Source organism: Harmonia axyridis, chromosome 5, assembly GCF_914767665.1.
Source record: "Harmonia axyridis chromosome 5, icHarAxyr1.1, whole genome shotgun sequence".
Classification (NCBI taxonomy): domain Eukaryota; kingdom Metazoa; phylum Arthropoda; class Insecta; order Coleoptera; family Coccinellidae; genus Harmonia; species Harmonia axyridis.
The window spans coordinates 5,483,142-5,499,851 of record NC_059505.1 but is presented as its reverse complement, the minus strand read 5'-3'; the positions used below and the strand labels follow the sequence as shown (position 1 = coordinate 5,499,851).

General features: G+C 37.2%; 1 protein-coding gene across 1 annotated transcript in view; it reads right to left on the bottom strand.

Annotated features, from left to right (window-relative positions):
• Positions 1–16,710, bottom strand: part of LOC123679797 (fringe glycosyltransferase) — a 159,064-nt gene that overhangs the window by 88,460 nt on the left and 53,894 nt on the right. The window contains exon 5 of the mRNA XM_045617287.1: positions 3,049–3,196. Within this exon, the coding sequence (XP_045473243.1) occupies positions 3,049–3,196 (148 nt within the window). The remainder of the gene's footprint in view (positions 1–3,048; positions 3,197–16,710) is intronic.

Genomic DNA, 16,710 nt, shown 5'->3' with positions numbered 1-16,710 from the left:
TAGAGCTATAGAACTTAAAATTGCAATAAAACAACGATGAAAAATTCGATTGACATGAATTATATTTATCCGCAAGATAATCTTGTGGCATTACATTTTAAATATGATTTCTGGCATATGACCGCCACGGCTGGCTCGGATGTAGTCCAATCTGGACGTCCAATTTTCGATGACTTTTTCCAACATTTGTGGCCGTATTTCGGCAATAACACGGCGAATGTTGTCTTCCAAATGGTCAAGGGTTTGTGGCTTATCCGCATAGACCAATGACTTTACATAGGCCCACAGAAAGTAGTCTAGGGGTGTTAAATCACAAGATCTTGGAGGCCAATTCACAGGTCCAAAACGTGAAATTAGGCGATCACCAAACGTGTCTTTCAATAAATCGATTTTGGCACGAGCTGTGTGACATGTTGCGCCGTCTTGTTGGAAGCTCCTGGACATCATGGTTGTTCAATTCGGGAATGAAAAAGTTAGTAATCATGGCTCTATATCGATCACCATTGACTGTAACGTTCTGGCCATCATCGTTTTTGAAGAAGTACGGACCAATGATTCCACCAGCCCATAAAGCACACCAAACAGTCAGTTTTTCTGGATGTAACGGTGTTTCGACATACACTTGAGGATTAGCTTCACTCCAAATGCGGCAGTTTTGTTTGTTGACGTAGTCATTCAACCAGAAGTGCTCTTCATCGCTAATGGATGTAGTGCGCGATACGTATTCCGCACAGAACCATTATTTTCGAAATAAAATTGCACTATTTGCAAGCGTTGTTCGGGCGTGAGTCTATTCATGATGAATTGCCAAACCAAACTGAGAATAACTCACTTAACAGCTGTTAAATCGGTCGCCATCTTGAACAGAAATGCCAACTTAAAGTTATATACCTCGAAAAAAACACCCTTTATATCTATGTTAAATCATTAATCAGTCAATTTCCTAATTTCATCAGGATCCTAATATTGAAACTTCTCATCCACATGAAATAACAAACAACAATGTCATCATTATAGATGCGAAATCACATCTGATATAACAGTTCTGTGGTATCCGGTAGACGCATAAATATAGTGCTCAAATAATCTGCTCCAGGCAATGCTAGATATTTCAGATAACTCAATTCATGGATGGCCATGTTTTTTGAACATTTATAGCAATTTTTTCAACGATATTGAATCATGCAGTTTTTGAAGGTAGCGAGCACAAGTGCTCTTAGTATATTGAGTTTATTGCTTTCTATATCATTAATTTTTTATATTCTCTATAAGGGATACGAGTTTCTGGCTTTTTATGGTATCAATTTTGCTTTGAAGTATCACTTTTTTATTACAATATACGATCGTATATACAGGATGGTCCAGCGAAAACTTAACACCTCTATTTTCCGACTTTAAAATGTCCCTCGGGCCCGTCAATTTCTGATTCGAGGGGGAACAATTTTTTCGTTTTTTTTCATCCCCGTAACTTCAACCCCCTAACGGGGGTGAGCACAACCCCTTGATTTTGAATAGAAATGAAGGGTGTTGCGAAACTAATAAAATAACAGAGAAAATAGTGGAAGAGGCTATGTGGAATTCATCTCAAGAAAATTATTCGTATCCGACACATTTCAGAATAGTATTCAGAAGTTTTACTCATCCACTATTTCACTTGTCATTTCGTTATCGATGGAAATTTTGAAGCGAAATTTCGGGATCAGATAGTACTCGATAAGATCTTCAAGATGAGGTATCGCAACACCCCTCATTCCTATTCAAAATCAAGGGATTGCACTCACTCCTGTTAGGGGTTGCAGTTACGGGGATGCGAAGACCAGAAAAGATGTTCCCCCTCGAATCAGAAATTGACGATTCTGAGTGATTTTCGTTATGTTTTCATTGGACAACACTGTATATAATCGTAACTCTCGAAATTTCGCATTTTGCTACTGCATATGCGTATAATGTTCACATTTGCAAATCTAGCCACATGATTTATTCCTACGCACATGAGAAACATATAGTCTCTTGTTTTTGTTTGTATAATAAATAAAAAATGATTTTTTTCTACATTCATGCAAAAAGCAAAACTTTATTGAACTATATTTAGTGGGAAAAGAAGTTGTTTATTGCACTAGTGCAATAAAGTTTTTATTGCACTCATCTGTCATTCTACTTCAACGTGCTGTCATCATGACAAAAAAATATTTCAGCTTGAAAGAAAAAACGTTGAACAGTTACCAAGTACTAGTACGTTTACAGCAGTAACAAATCAAGAAGTGGATTCAAAAAGTACTTCACTACGAAATATTCATATTGAAAATTGCACCAATTGTTCATTCACTTTCAACATTGAGGGTAAAAATAAAGTTTGAGTCAAATTGTTCGTAACGTATTAGTTCCTGTTTCAATGCAAATCGATATTAATAATAAAGTATTCAAGTTGCGCTTTTCATTTTCCTACACCTAGTGCCGCACCTCAATAAATCATTTTTTGCTTTTTGCATGAACGTAGAAAAAATGTTGTATGCAACTCGTGCAAAAATTGTTTATTGCACTCGACATGTTGTCCAACTCGGACTAACGGCCTCGTCGGACAATTTCACGTCGAGTGCAATAAACATTCACTTTTTGCACTTGTTGCATAAATAACTATTAATGAGTTGTAAGCGCCAATCAAAAATTCAAAGCCGACGTAATTCAAAAAAATCAAATTTCAACTAGAATCGTGTAACGTATTTCACAAATTCTACAAAATAAAATCCAAAAACCGCTAAACACCAAGCTAGATTCGATACATCAAAACACATTCAGAACGTTCCGGAGTTGTGATTGAAGATCGTGATTGAAGATACGAGATATTTGAAATGGCGAAAAATACAACGTTTCCCGAAACTTTCAACTAACTCTGTAAAACATCAAATAACACTCCAAAACCCGAAACTTTATGATTTCCACAGAACAAGTTATCATTTTAAAACTCCGATTCGCGAGTGATAGGAATGGATAGTTCGGAAAGTTAATAAGAGTTGGGGAGAGTTGTTCCTAATCCATTCTTCCACTTACCGAACTTTTATCCTTGTTGATTATTTCCAAGGGTGCCTGTATGCTCGGCTTTCCGAGGTACCAGTCTTCTCTGGGATTGTAATCGCCGAGGAAATCGACCAGGCGTGGAATGTTGACGTAGTTGTCATCATCGAAATGGCAAAACCATCTGAAAATAATAAAAAAAAAACATTAAATACCAAATTTCGATTTTTATGAAGTTCCGAAAATATACAATAAGACACTCATATGATACTATTATATTGATTCAATATCTAGTGTTCGGTGAAACTAACTAACGAGTTTAAAAATGAAGGAATTGAGAAGATCAAATAACAACAATTTCAATCGATAGTTTCAAATCTTATTTCCGATAAATATCGTCCTAGTCATATTATTTTCGGTCACTGCTTAGTTAATGCATCCATAAATTATTGAAGATTCCAGAGCGATCAACAACTCGTAAACTTTTTTATTGACAGTAACAGATAGGCGGAAATAGGCATCAGCTGACGAAATAAAACAACACCAAATAAAATCTTCTGAATACTGTCCTGATATGGATCATTGCAAGTAACAAGTAATGGCTCTTTTTGAATATTGAGATATGAAAAGATTTCTAATGAACAAGATTCTTCCAACCCCTCTAACTAAATGACATGTAAACCCCAACTTTTCGACACATGATTGACAATAATCTCCATCACAATTGACAGGCCCGTATCTAAAAACAAAAAGTGTTTTTGCAGCACCCTTGGAAGCAGAAATATGGTAGAAAGTATTTGAAACTAAAAGTTGAATAACATCTATTATGAGACTAATTACATGTTGAATATTGACACCTAAATATACGCAAAATTCAAATCCATCGGGTGTTTGTCTTTCAAAATTCTTCTATGGCTCTGATAATGGTATCCATATGAAATTTTGCAAGATGCTGGAAATTGATTTTGCATCTGAAATCCCGAAATCTTAACTCCGTCGTCTTTGTAGTCGCGAAAATATTGAGTAGTTTTTCTTGAATTTTCTATGGTTCTAGTTACGCGATCAACATGAAATACAAATGCAAATTTTCAAATTACAATAACAACAATATTTGAATTAGATCAAAAATTCCTCATCGGTAAGTTGAAGCTTATAATTTGCAATCAATACCGGTACAAAATTAGAAAATTACAGACATTTTGACGAAGTGATATTCTGCTGAATTCTGAAACAACTCAAGTGCCCCATTTCTTATTTATGATGGCCGAAAGGTCTAGGGGTGGTGTTCGAAATAAACGGACAAACGCTTCTCATCAGTCTCTAGATTGTCGGCAGATGAGTCGAAAGGCGAATGATCCATATCTCGAAAGATAATTCGATTCTCGAGAACCGATCTTTCGATTAGTGAAATAATTCAATAATGTCCAACTTGGTATATCGATAAGAGACCATTAGGGGGGTTTACGATCCCGCTGAACCTAATAAATTATACTGCACCATTTTGTGGGGCAATCAAGACTGCTTAGGAGGATGGACAAAAGGACATTAGGTTTGATATTATATTTTAAATGAAAGCTCAGGAAGTTTTGAAGCTAAAACATTTCGTCTTTGGATAAATAGCTAACAATAGAAAGTATTTATTGTTATGTTCTTATATCCTACACAGTTATATGATTCTAGTATTTGCAGTAATGCTCTAGTTTATTTTCAACGATTAGAGTAGGACAAAAAATTGCCTGAATTTTCAACTCTGATGCACAACTCACTGATCTCCACAACTATAAGACTTAAAGAAAAAATCTTCAAGGACCCCGATCTCTTTTTTCGAAGTAAAGAGATAACGGAAAGCAGATCATAGATATCTTGATTCAGTCTCGAATTACAAGCTGTTTCTGAAAAATTACTGTTGCAAATATTCAGCTTTATCTGGGTTTCTATTCGAGATAATCTAAAAAGTAAAAAAAAATTGAAATTATTGAAAAAAAAACGTTCAAGAATTTTTCGGGAGCCCTTGAAGATGCTTTCAATAAGGATCGAATTTGGGACACCCTAAACTCTATTCTAGGAACGACGGTTGAAAAAAGAATTCTTCTTCTTCCTTCAGCTAGGGAATTCTCCCTGTTTGCTAGGCCTTGGCTTCTATTCAGATCTAGATGAGGAAACCAACTTTGTCCCCATCTCTTCGGTGGGCGTTCAGGTTTTCGTTTTCCATTGGGTGGTTCATGTTTGCAGATGTATGCAATTCCATCTGACACCATCCTATCAACGTGGTCTCTCCATTCCCTCCTTCTTTGCCTATTCCACTTGACATCATCCTGTATATCTAACTTTTCTTTTATTGAATTGCTGGTCACACTATCTCTCAATGTTACCCCCGAAATTCTCCTCAAGATCTTTATTTCTACCGTTCTTAGCTTCTGTTTGATTCTCTCTGTTTCTGCGAGGGTTTCTATGGCGTAGGTCATAATTGGGCGTAGCATTGCTTTAGAAAATTTCACCTTACTTCCTTTGAGCATGTATTTATTTTGCCAAACCATTGTGTTCAGATATCCAGTTATTTGTGCTGCCTTAATAGCTTGTTGTTGGACTTCTGCGTAGTGATCTCTGCAGCTAGGGATTTCCACTCCGAGATATTTGAAGCTGATTGTCTGTTGAATGACGGTATTTTCCAGTTCTTGTTTGCACCAAACCGGTTCTTTACTTATCACCAGGTATTTAGTTTTGTCACGGGATATCTTCATGTTGTGTTGTTTGCTGACCATATTGAACCGATGTAAAAGCCTCTGCAGATCATCCTCCAAATCCGCCAAAAAGAGCACATCGTCGGCAAAGCAAACAATGTTTATTATGAGGCTTTCCAAGCGATATGCCTTCTTTCCCTTCAAAGTGTAAATCAAGCGGTCTATTAGCAAGCTGAATCCGCTTGTCGAATACCTATGTTCATGGTTAGAGGTGAAAAGAGTTGTTTGCTAAAAAAAACCGAGCAGAATTGCGGCCTACTCAACCACAAACCCAAATCTTGCAATGACCGTTCATATATCACATTAAAACCCTCCTAACCCACCTTCGTTACCGTTCATAATACGCCCATTATCTCGCGAATATGATTAGGCCGAAAGGCAATACCGCATAGAAGTATCACCGGGGTTACAGTACGCCGGCAGTATGCATGCTTGTCGCATAAATTAAACTCCGTTGTGTAACATAACGGAGGACAGACATTCGAATCAATTCCACAGTAAAATGTTGCTCCTCGTCACAATATGCTCCGCGCTACAAAATGATCGAAATGGTCCTAATAACGGAGCAGGATGTGCTAACAGTTCCGGCTAGTTTTACGGAAGTGTTGATTTGGGGTTTTATGCACGGATGTTCATTACAGGATAATAGGCGTTGTGTTACGTTACCGAGTTTCGTAGCCACACGGTATCGATCGGACGTGCAGAATGATACGGCTGTGAATTATCGAAGGGTGGCTGAACCTATACGGTTAGCGATACAATAAAGCCGTTAGGCTTAATAAACGGTTTTCCAATAAGAGGTTTCGTTTTGAGGTTGACAACAAAACGGGTATATTTTGAGAGGAATCGATTGATGTTTGTTTCATTTTGAAGAGGAAGGTGTGTCATTAACGATGGAAAACGATATCAGTCATAAGTCATTTATTTTACTAACCGATAAAGAAACTGCAACACCTAGAAGTAGCTGTTTAAATTTTGATTTTTTTTTAATAAAACATGGATAGTATGGCGTGAAGGTTTTTTCATGTAGACAATTTTTGTTAATCAAATATTGTAGTCGGTTTTTGCAAGTTTTTTAAATGTTACAACAAACCAGCAGGTGGAGCAGATCCAAAGTCGATGTTTAGTTGTTAAAATTTATCGCCAGCTAAGTGAATTTAAAAGAGATCGAAATAGCCATCCTGTTAATGTCCGAAAGGTTCACCGCCGGATAAAGTCTTTTGGACTGCAGCTTTATCGACCCCATCTTGTGTTACCTCTGACGGTTGAGCATCGCCGGCAACGATTACAGTGTTGAAGACAACGTCAACATTGGTATGTGGAATGGCATCAGGTCGTCTTTTCTGATGAATCTCGATTCTCCTTGGGTGTACATGATTGCCGAAGAAGGGTTAGACGACGTCGGTGAGAAAGACGTGAACCTCAGTTTGATGTTGAGCTTCATGTACACAGGACAGTAGGCGTGATGATATGGGGTGCTATTGCACATGGAAGTAGGTCACCTTTAGTTTTTATTCGAGGTAACATGACAGCGCTGCGTTACCTTCAAGAAATATTGGAGCCATATGTTCTCCCTCACCTCAACCGGCTCAAGAATCCAATATTTCAGCAAGATTATGGCCGACCTCATGTTGCCAGAGTTAGTTTAAACTTTTTCGAAGCGACCCATGTGAATGTTTTGCCATGTCCGCCTAGATCCTCCCATTTTTCGCCCATAAAGCATATTTGGGACATCATGGGTAGAAGGCTTGAAAATTTACCCCAGCCCTACGGACTTTGGCGGCTCTGAGACAGGTTGCTTGGGCTAGTATCCCTCAAGAAGAAAGAGACATCTTATTGCATCAATGCCGAGACTTGTTGGGGAGTGTATAGATAATCGCGGTGCACAAACACATTATCAACAAATTCATTAAAAAAAATTGTAAACCCTTCATTTACTCCCTGTTGTACCATTTAAACAGCTCTTTCTGGGTGTTGCAGTTTCTTTGTCAGTTAGTATAAATATTTGACAAAACGATACTTTTCTCTCTAAAAACAGAAAGAAGCAGGGGCGGAATTCGTTATACTATGATATTCAAGTATTGAAACCAAGTGTTATAAAAGACGATGATAATGAAAATTCATCTAATGAAGATGAATGCGTGATGAGAATCTATTTCGTGTCATATTAGTATGATGAGGTTTAGTTCAAAACTATGTATATTGTTTTAGTATCTATGTCGTATGCTGGGAAATAGCTAACTTTCCACAGCTATCTCAGGTAGCGGAGTGAATAGATTATGTTTTACATAATACACATGTTTGGAACTTCGCTTCAACTATGTAAGTGCAGACTTTATCTTATCGATATATGAAGATGAAGTTGGTTGAATATTCAGTGTTGATTATATTCCTATTCTGAAGGCAAAAGGCGAAAGGACTTTCGATTCGTCGTGAAGCACTTCGTCGACAGGCAATACTGAAAATGGTGGAAAAATTTGAGCTGAGAATATTGCTGCTATATCCCATAGTGTTGACGAAAACCCTGGTTTGTCGATTTTTCGTCGATCTTGGGAATTGAGCAATGAGACAAAGAAAAAGGGAACATATGTGTTTTTCAGTAAGCTAATTTTCATGTCTCCAACATGAACATTCAAATTTGACATGAAGCGCGCTGAAATGAAAACATATCAGTGATACGATATTTCATTCAATTCGCGAGTTTCTCCACAAAGAACGCACTTCTTATGTCCCATAGTGAATCAACGTTTGATATTAACGAAAAAAATATTGAAGTAAATACCTGAATATATCGGAAATTCAGAGAACAAACTTCAAGCGCGCCAAACGACATGAAACCACCGATGACACAAGGAGAGCAAAAGTTGCCAAACCTTGGATGATAGCAGGTAGATACAGAAAATAATAAATATTCTGCTCATTATAAATTCGACAATTAGGAAAAATATCGGGTTCCAAATATTCAAATTTGCATATATAATCGGGAATCACCCAAATAAATTTATTTCATTCAATATAATATACGTTCATAACGATATAGTAAAATTGTGGATTTGAAAATAGGAACCGTGCGGGGTCCTTTCTGTTTTTGTCAGAACCTAAAAACACAATTTGGTTTTTCAGTACATCAGTTGAAGAATATCTTCTTTCGGCCATAACTCCAGATCGGAACGGAAGGACACAAAACATACATAACGTTCGGTAGTTTCCAAGGATCTTCTAGTGTCCTGAATGAAATAGCAATCAAAAGATCCAAACACCAAATCAGCCTTCCTCCCGATTTATTTCGGAATTATTCAATATTTACTGACTTTACTCACCTCCCATTGATTCCATCGCTTTCGATATCAAATAAGGCCAACCAATTCAATCTGGTCTGTATGGACCTCGATATCATTTCGAATCATAAATTATCGAACGAAGAATCCAATTAAGTTCGTAATATCAGAACGAAGCTCCGATTCAGAAACCGGAATTGAATTAAGATCGAAGAGATTGTGGACTTTTTTTTTAAATCCGAACGTGGATTAATGACGACGATAACAAACAGGTTGAAACTAGGGTAATCAAATGTTATACACGCCTTCGGGGATTCTGGATACGAATCCTCGAATTATGATCGGATTCTGAGATTCGTAATTCGATATTTGCGTTTTAATTGATATGCAGAATGAGACGAGTGAGCTTTTTGAGTAGGCGGTTGCGAATGTGGAAAATAAATGTATGTGATATGCCCATAGAGTAATAAACATAGATAGAGGAAGTATACGCAATTTTTACATGTCCCTACATGGTTAGATTACGTTGTCGCATGGTGATATATGATATTCTGGTTCATTCTTTTTGGAACCAAACCTTTACAATCGCTGGTTAAATGAAAAATTTGATTTTTTGAAAAAAGTATCTATATCAAATTTATTCTCTCAACTTTAAAACCTGCCATGGGCGTAGCCAGATTCAGATTTTGAACTCCCCTAAACAACCGCTCTCTGGCTACGTCCGTTGAACATACTAAGAATTTGATGAGATACAAATCAAATTTAGGGATAATTAATTTTTCGAAAAGTATAAAATTAAATGCAACATGTTGAATTGAACTTAAAATATTTACAACCGATTCTGTGACATTCTGATGTATAAGTTCACAGATCTTCGACTTCCAAAGGCGAATTATTTCCTAGCTATTTTGTATATATAATCTATAAATTTTGAATTTTTTGAGTCACTTAATATCTTCCTCTATACATATATTCTTTTTTATGGACAAAGTCATTAGTATCCGAGATTTTCCTTGCTCGTTCTAGACGGTTTCAATGTTCCCATATCCCTAACGCCTCCAACAAATTACATCCATCTATTATCTTGTTAGTGGATAACGGAACATGGAAAATGTCCTTTAACGCCATAAAATCATTAGGGATCTTAATTATTCTCCATTACTTATTCCTTCATATCTGAAATCTTACGATTACCATAAATAGTTCACCGAAAATGGCCGATCCCAACGAAGCTAGGTGGTATCTGAAAACTCGCCTCCTATATACCTAGAAGTGCCCATCATCAGTAGAATGGACGTTCAGAGTGGATTATTAATAGACGTAGGTAATGAGCTAAATGGACATTATCAAGATGAATAATTTTTCCCTGCGTGTGAATGAATGAAAGACATCGAACGTTCCAACTCGCCCGTTAAGTCGTTTAAAAATTAATTTGTCACTACTTGATTGACGTTAACGTCTGGGCGAGAGATTTTGGCTCTTTGTTGTGGAGGCAAATAAGCAAATAATATTCTGTTGGCTGCTTATCTCTTTGTGGCATGGTAATCTCGTTGGAAAAAAAGTATTTCTGCTCGAGGCGTATTCGAATGATTGATTGTATTCTAGTTTCGAATGAAACAGATTGTGACAATTTGATATTTTTAGAGTTTTTGGAGTAATGAGTGATAGGATATTTTTCTGCGTCTTGAAAAACACATTTTCTAACAGCCTTAACATCTACATTTTCATATTACGCGTTCTGCTGGTCTCATATTGATGAAAATTGGTACAGATATTCAGATCGAGTAGTAAGTGGTTCCATATCAGGTGCGTCATATTCATGAGCAAACGTGGAAAAATAGAGATCATTTTGCCTTTTACTTGATCGACTTGAAATTTGTTATGGGTTAATTATTTTTCTTTTGATATACGGTATGAGTGGAATTTCGTTTTTTCATAAAGCCACCAAATGAAAAATTTTCGTTGTTGTTCAAGCAACCAATCGGCATATATTCTACGCATTCCTTGATCAACTGGCTTCATTTCTTGTGTCAACTGATCTTATGAGGAGGGATATTCAAATCCAGACGCAAAATACGCCAAAGTGTGCCGTAAGTGAGGTCCAAATGTTGTGCGCGCCGAAGAATGGATAAATTTGGATCTTCAACACTTTCACTTACAGCGACAATATTTTTAGTCGAGCGTGCATTTCGATGATATATGAGCTGTAACAAATCAGCAACAGATCCAGTGTCTTCGATTTTTTCACTTGATCAAGACTCGTGTTAAACGCAACAAGAATTGGCAAGATCATTAGGAGTGAGGCAACAAGCCATTTCAAAACGCCTGAAAGTCATGGGAACGATTCAGAAACAAGGAAATTGGGTGCCGTACGAGTTGAAGCCGAGAGATGTTGAACGGCGTTTGTTTGCTTATGAACAGCTACTTGCAAGGTGAAGAAGGAATTTCTGCATTGTATTATGAGTTGAAACGAAAAATGGGTGTTTTAATACAATCCCAAGCGCAGAATCATGGGGATATCCCGATCATGTTTCCACGTCGACGGCCAAACAGAATATTCACTGTTTCAAGGTCATGCTCAGTATTTGGTGGTACCTGCTCGGCGTAGTGTATCATAAAACTGAATGGAACAATTACAGGCAATCCTCATCGAACGCAATTAATGCGTTTGAGCCGAGCATTGAAAGACAAACGGCCGCAATACAAAGAGAGATATGATAAAGTGATTTCACAGCATGACAATGCTTGACCCTATTTTTTACAATAAAGCCTCGAATTTCGGAAGAAACGGCGGAAGCAAAGTTGTACGCCATTGCAATATGGTGATTGCTCGAACCGAATTAAAAAACCCACTTATGTATTACTCGTATTGAGAAGCTGTAACCTGATGATAATTTCTAACGAAATCTCTGCGGCTTAAAAGTTACACTTACGATCAATCTTACCGTTGACCGATACGTCGTAGCACGCCGATCACCATAGAATCTCATCAGAAGAAGAAAACCGCGATTACTCCGTGATTCGATCTACATAAAGAACCAATTAAGAAAGTGTACCGTGGTCGAACACAGATAACCGACGCGATCCTATTCCAACTAATTGACCGTAGTACACATATTTATGGCGTATGTCAAAAGAACGCTTCGACTCGACTTTCTAATCGGGTAAAAAACCCGAGGAAAGGATAATTTATAATTTCCCGAGGCGGTGTGCGCGCCCGCGTATTTTTTCCCGATGGCGGAAGTCGAGACGATAATTAAAACGAATGGCGCGGAGAACCAGGTGATTTGCCGGGCAATCAATTCGTCCCGAGAGGTAGTAGCCGGTGGAATTTTGTACGGACAGTTTCGCTCAAGGAACTCTGAGGATGGACGGTGTGGGCGTGTTGTTGGAACAGAGTGAAGGATCGGGAGTTGCCTCTGGTGCTACCGAAAAATTCGGCGATTATACATTACTTGATGCACGACACGGACCCACTTTTTTATTTTATTATTTTTTTTCATTTTACACAGAAGGCCGCTAACAGGTGTGAACACCCAAAAGAAGCGACACTAATAATATAAAAAAGACAATGCTAAGAAATCAGAAATAAATGAAACAATGCTCATGAACTGTAACGTTACAATTGCCCATGAGACTCTAAAGACTAATTTCTAGGGGTGGTTCGGCTTATTTGGCAACAAAACTCCTACCCAGGTTTTTACAAATTTAATAAAATTAAAATATACAATGATCGATCCTTTTCACTCTAAACAAATAATGAAATGAAAACTTAACTCAAATCGGTTTTAAATGAGATACTCTGCTATTAGGATGGAACCTCTTCTGTAAATTATCTTCAGCCTTCTGAACACCAGTTCTTATCAGGAAGCTATAGTACTCCAATCCTCATTCAACGAAGTTGATGTAATAATCCCAGGTATTACTCAGGTATTCTTCCAGATTCAGAACCTAAGGTGGTTTAACATTCGTACTATTCCAAATTCTGTATCTCAAGAAAGTAGTTCTTGATATCTTTCAATCCCACGGGAGGTTTTCTTCGTTCTAATCCCACGAGAGGTGCGAGAATCCCGACACAATTCTCGCCGATAAATCAAATTCCGAGTCTCAAATTAAATTAATAATGACTGAAATCTTAAATCTTAGGTACGTATTCTTGCTGAAGTCTCAATAATCATTGAAAATCTTTCAGAAGATTTTCTCCAAATCCGCGCATCAGCGTTCCGACCGATGGTACACGATATGATACGATTAATTGACAAATTACCGCGTCTTCAAAAATTCCAGTAGCGTAACATGGAATGAAGCGTGCAAAATCGTTGCAGAACATGCCATAATGTTATAACTCCAGAACGCCTGAAGCTATCGCTTTGCGACCTTCTGGTTTTTTCATACAAAGGACCCCGCACGGTTTCTATGGAAAATGGGTCCCAGTCGAATTGGCTGAAAGTTTAGTATAATGTAGTTTATGAAGTCCTGATCAAATGTCTCCATGGGCACAACAAGATCTAATGTACAGTTTTTGAGATACAGGGTGTCAATCATGCAGAGAGAGGGTTGTTACTTACCTTTAGAAAATCAATAATGTGGCGATTTTTTTGTTACAAAAAGTTGAAGATAATAATTACAATCTCAATATTGTCGACACGAGTTGCAATAAGAAGTTATAAGACTCCGTATACAGGGTTATTAATAATTACATAATTTTCATGTAATTCTTCAAACAAACTCAGTCAAACGCAAAATCCCGTAGACTTGCAGAATAAGTAAGACTTGCTCGAAAGTGTCGGTACGTCCCACATACATAACGCTAATATCGGAAGCAAGCCATCAACAAATAATAGAAACCGTACATAATCACAATTACAATGTCTTAACAGATATGGTATGAACTGGTAAGAAATGTTTTTAATGCAGTAGTCTCCCATTTGATTGCTGCATCATCATGCGGTCGACCAGGATCCGTACAAGATGCATCAAATAGACAAGAGCCACAGAATATTGATCATATTATATTTAGTTTTCTACTTTTATGTTTAATTTTCTATATGTTCCTGAAAAAAATTAAATTACTACAACTAAAAAAGTGGAATACCCCGTATAATAGTAACCTCAGATCACCCAATATTAAAATCAAATGTTTTTTTCTTATTCTGCAAGTCCACGAGCTTTTGCGTTTGACTGAGTTTGTTTAAAGAATTACATAAAAATTATGTAATTATTAATAACCCTGTATACGGAGTCTTATAACTCTTATTACAACTCGTGTCGACAGTATTGAGATTGTAATTATTATCTTCAACTTTTTGTAACAAAAAAATCGCAACATTATTGATTTTCTAAAGGTAAGTAACAACCCTCTCTCTGCATGTTTGACACCCTGTATCTCAAAAACTGTACATTAGATCTTGTTGTGCCCATGGAGACATTTGATCAGGACTTCATAAACTACATTATACTAAATTTTCAGCCAATTCGACTGGGACCCATTTTCCATAACAGTATTCATATTTAATTCTGGTGGGTTGCAAATTCAATTCCGGTCATAATAATGCAAACTTAACGCCCCAAAATATTTTGATTTATGGAATTTTTATTCGAGAATTCAATCCACACCGACAAATTCATTTGTATTTCACTTCAATATTCAACATTCATTTCGATATGTACGAAATAATAATGTACAAACCCACCAGTAAAACACCGTATCAATGATCGAAATAGAGAGTAGTTAAATTCAAAAGCAGAAAATTGATATTGGACAGCTCAATATTCATTATACGTCGAATGGCATGACACGAGGTGTAACGGCAATTATTAGATGGCTTTTAAAGGTCCCCACCGATTATCGTATGTTTTGATCCATCAAACATTACGTCAACAAAAAACTTGGAATCGATAATTAGTAATACCGCTGACAATAAAGTATTGTCGATTATTTCACGTTCTGTAGTCACGTGAAGTTAGGGAGTTTTAGTTTATTCAGTTTGTTCATAATACTTCAATTTGTGAGTTTATCGAATATAGTATGAATGGAATGACAATAGTTATTTGGTTGAGTAGGCATCAAAGTAGTAGATTGACTGCCGCGGCTGATAGTTCATAGCCGAGCGCAGCGAGGCAAGGAATTCAGCCAAGACAGTTAATCTACTTTGCTCCGAGTTGAACATATAATTTTTTCTTCACAAAATTATTTTGAATGACAGTAGTGTGGAGTTGATCGAGATAGCAGACATTGTGAAGATATCATCTGAATGTGTACATCATACCATTCCCGAATATTTGTACATGAGAAAGATGTGTGCAAAATGGGTGCCGCGCAAGCTTACAATCGATCAAAAGCCACAACGTCTTAATGATTCTGAGCAGTTTTTGAAGCTGTTTAAGTGCAATAACCTTGAATTTTTGCGTCGATATGTGACAATGGATGAAACATCATTTCACTCCGGAATCCAAAGCCAGGACAAAACACAACAGCTGGCAAGGTTATGGCATGAGTATTCTAGGATGCGCAAGGTGGAATATTCATTGATTACCTTCAAATGGGCCAGACCATCAACAGCGATTATTATATAGCGTTATTGGATCGTTTTAAGGATGAAATCGTTAAAAACGGCCCCATCTGAAGAAAAAAATTTGTTTCATCAAGACAATGTGCCGTGTCACAAATCAATGACAAAATTGCATGAATTGGGCTTCGAATTGCTTCTGCATCCACCGTATTCGCCAGATCTGGCCCCAGCGACTCTTTCCTGTTCTCTGACCTCAGAAGAATGCTCCCTGGAAAGGAATTTAGCACCAATGAAGAAGAAATCGCCGAAACTAAGGTCTATTTTGAAGCGAAAGACAAATCGTACTACAAAAATTATATCGAAAAGTTGGAAGATCACTATAATGGCTGTATCGCCCTAGAAAGCAACTATGTTGAATAATAAAATCGAATTTTGCCAAAAAAATGTGTTTTACTATGGTAGACCGGGAACTTTTCAATTGGCTTGTGAGGATATTACATATTCCCAAATTATTACAAATCCCACAATCTTTTCATTTTGTCTGTAGTGATAAATTGAAACGAAATTTGATAGAGATCGCTATTGTTGGAATGGTTGGTTGCTTTACAAATGTACATGTCCATGATAATTACAGTTTGACACTTCATGAAATATCTGACAGTTTTTTGTAAAATTATCGGACATATTTGTATTATGGACAGTGATAGCGACTTAGTTGCACTTACTACTCCAGAAATAAGGAAGGTGGCAAAAAATATTGATTGTCAGAAAATATCGAATGTTTCATTCGCATTGAGAATAATCACTTTGCTGCCTAGGCAGGAAAAGTAATACTTTGCTGATTGATATCGGTCTGCAAAATTAATATTTCCTCTCAATCGCAGAAAAAATTGAATCACTCGTGTATAAATGGACAACCATAGAACCCTGTAAAAGAAATCACGAAATACGACGGCCAGTTACGACCAAACTTGGGATATGATTGATCGAAACCCACGTTCGCGGAAAAGGCTCGCTCGGTATGTATGCCCGATGTGAATTCTACCCCGCCATGATCCCTCTGACGTCCCGGGAAATCCATCCTGTCCGTCTCCCGCAGTGAAAAGGGTATTTTTCTCGCAATATCCGTCGTCCCGGTCGATGTTCTGCATCCCGGAAAGGACGTAT